This window comes from Corylus avellana, chromosome ca1 (genome assembly GCF_901000735.1).
Source record: "Corylus avellana chromosome ca1, CavTom2PMs-1.0".
In the NCBI taxonomy this organism is placed as follows: Eukaryota; Viridiplantae; Streptophyta; class Magnoliopsida; order Fagales; family Betulaceae; genus Corylus; species Corylus avellana.
In genome coordinates this window covers 13,904,915-13,906,979 of record NC_081541.1, presented here as the reverse complement: position 1 = coordinate 13,906,979, position 2,065 = coordinate 13,904,915, and the positions used below count along the sequence as shown (strand labels likewise).

At 38.3% G+C, this 2,065-nt stretch overlaps 1 protein-coding gene across 1 annotated transcript; it reads right to left on the bottom strand.

The window, feature by feature from the left end:
* Window positions 1–707: 707 nt before the first annotated feature.
* LOC132187130 (glutathione S-transferase F13-like) lies at window positions 708–2,007 on the bottom strand. Its single transcript, XM_059601362.1, has 3 exons — window positions 1,861–2,007; window positions 1,697–1,745; window positions 708–1,114 (listed from the first exon to the last, which is right to left on the bottom strand). The coding sequence occupies exons 1-3, from the start codon at window positions 2,005–2,007 to the stop codon at window positions 708–710; spliced, it is 603 nt and encodes a 200-aa protein (XP_059457345.1).
* Window positions 2,008–2,065: the final 58 nt, after the last annotated feature.

The following is a 2,065-nucleotide window of genomic DNA, read 5'->3' as shown; positions in this document are numbered from 1 at the left end:
GGTCAACCCGTCGGGTCCGCGGGTCGACCCGCCAGACACGTTTAATAAATGGGTCAGTCGGGTCAACCAGGTCTGGCGGGTCTGGCGGGTCAACCGGGTCTGGCGGGTCAATCGGGTCTGGCGGGTCTCGGGTGACCCGCCAAACCCATTTAATTTTTTATTATTTATTATTATTATTATTATTATTATTATTTTTTATAAAAAAACCTATGTCTAAGTTCTAACTAAGTTAGCCCTAACACTTACTGACTCACTTACGGCTTCATTTCACTCTTCACTTCACGACTTCACAGTTTTCACTTCACTGGCCTATTCCTTATTTTTCTGTTACTTTTTCTATGTGGGTCTATATATTAAAACATTATCTTTTAAATCATTATTTATATATTAAAACATTCTCTTTTAAAATTTTTTATTCTTCTTGGATGGTTAGGATAAATTTGATTAGTTCTTTTGCCTAAAAGATCCCTTTATTAAATTATTTTTTCCAATTTTGATTAAGGTTTTTTTTTAACGGGTCGGGTTGGGTCGTGTCGTGTCTACCTGATATGACCCGGTTATGCTAAACGGGTTAAGCGGGTTGTGTCGGGTTACCCAGATATTTTTCGTGTTATAATCGTGTCAAACCCGCTAACCCGTTTAGCTAAACGGGTCGTGTTCGTGTTTCGGGTAATCGGGTCGCAGGTCTTAATGGGTCCTAATCGGGTCTACCCGATTACCTGTTTTGCCAGCCCTACATGGGGACGACAAGTAATGGCTTCGGCCTTTGTTGTTTTCATGAAGTAAACAAGGTTGGGAATGTGCTGCAGATCAGCCAGGGTATAGTTTTCTCCGGCGAGGTATTTATATTTAGACAACCTTTCCTCGTACACATCTAGGACTTTTCCTAGCTTCTCCATTTCTGTTTCAATGGTTTGCTCATTAGAAGCTATCCCATACATGGGATTCACAATTATTTCGTGCAGGATTGCTGTAGCTGGACCATGAAATTGATGTGCCTCCACTTCCATCCATGTTTCCACAAGGGCAGACTCCGGTAAGCTATTTGCTCGGAGGAGATCCGTCCCGATGTCTTTGTGCTTGCGTGCCAAGTATCGGTTGATTGCCCTTGATTCTAGCCAATGGGATGGTATATATTAGAATATAAATTAAATGATTGAATTCATCTTTTCCTATCAATTAAGGGGTTGTTTGTTAAACAACATGCCATCCCTAAATACTATTTATTGTTTGGTGAGGAAAAAAAAAGAAAAAGAGTGTAATAATTAGTATAGAAAAGTGAAAAAGTTGTATTGAAAAGTGGAAAAGTTTTGTTTTGAAATAATTTTTGTATTTAAATAGTAGTAAAAAGTAAATGATGTGATATAAAAAATGAGAATGTTTTGATGTTAATTTTTTTTTAAAAAAGAGGTAAATAGTATTTGGGGGTGGGAGGGTGTTTAACGGACACGCACTAAGTGTTTTTGGATTAATGATGATTTAACGTGATATCAGAACAGAAATCATGAGTTCAAATCAAGCATCCGTCATTAACCTTTTATTTCAAAAAAAATTATTTCACGACAAAGTTGTTGGCTCATAGAACAATAACCTTTGAGTACGGTTAATGGCCATCTTTTCTATCCTCTCAAAATTTGATATAGTTTTTAAAATCACATTATATTTAAGATAGAGTTTTTGAGTAGGTTGTTCTTACCAAAAAGACTGACTTCGCCATCTTCTACTGCCGGTATCTGGCCAAATGGCTGCAAGTAAAAGGATAAATATTCATGCTATTAATTAATTAGCATTCTAAAAGTACTAATTATTGATGTAAATAAGCCAAGAGGGGGGGATAGAAACAAAGAGAGAAGCTCTCACATTTAGGGAAAGATATGGGTCTTGTTTGTGAGCTCCGGCGGCCAAGTCAACGGGCAGGAGCTCGTAATGAAGGCCTTTCTCATGGAGGCAAAGCAAAACTCCTGCGGTGCACGTGGATACTGGAACTCCATGGACCTTAATTGCCATGCCCACTAGCCAAGCAAGAATTTCTTGTTGAAAAAAGTGATCAGTAGACAGAGGAGGT

Excerpts from the sequence above, each read along its gene's own strand:
- LOC132187130 (XM_059601362.1), bottom strand. The coding sequence starts at position 2,007 with ATGGCAATTAAGGTCCATGGAGTTCCAGTATCCACGTGCACCGCAGGA. Across the intron at positions 1,746-1,860 it reads ACCCATATCTTTCCCTAAAT|CCATTTGGCCAGATACCGGC; the intron begins GTGAGAGCTTCT and ends TTTTACTTGCAG. Across the intron at positions 1,115-1,696 it reads TGGCGAAGTCAGTCTTTTTG|AATCAAGGGCAATCAACCGA; the intron begins GTAAGAACAACC and ends CCCATTGGCTAG.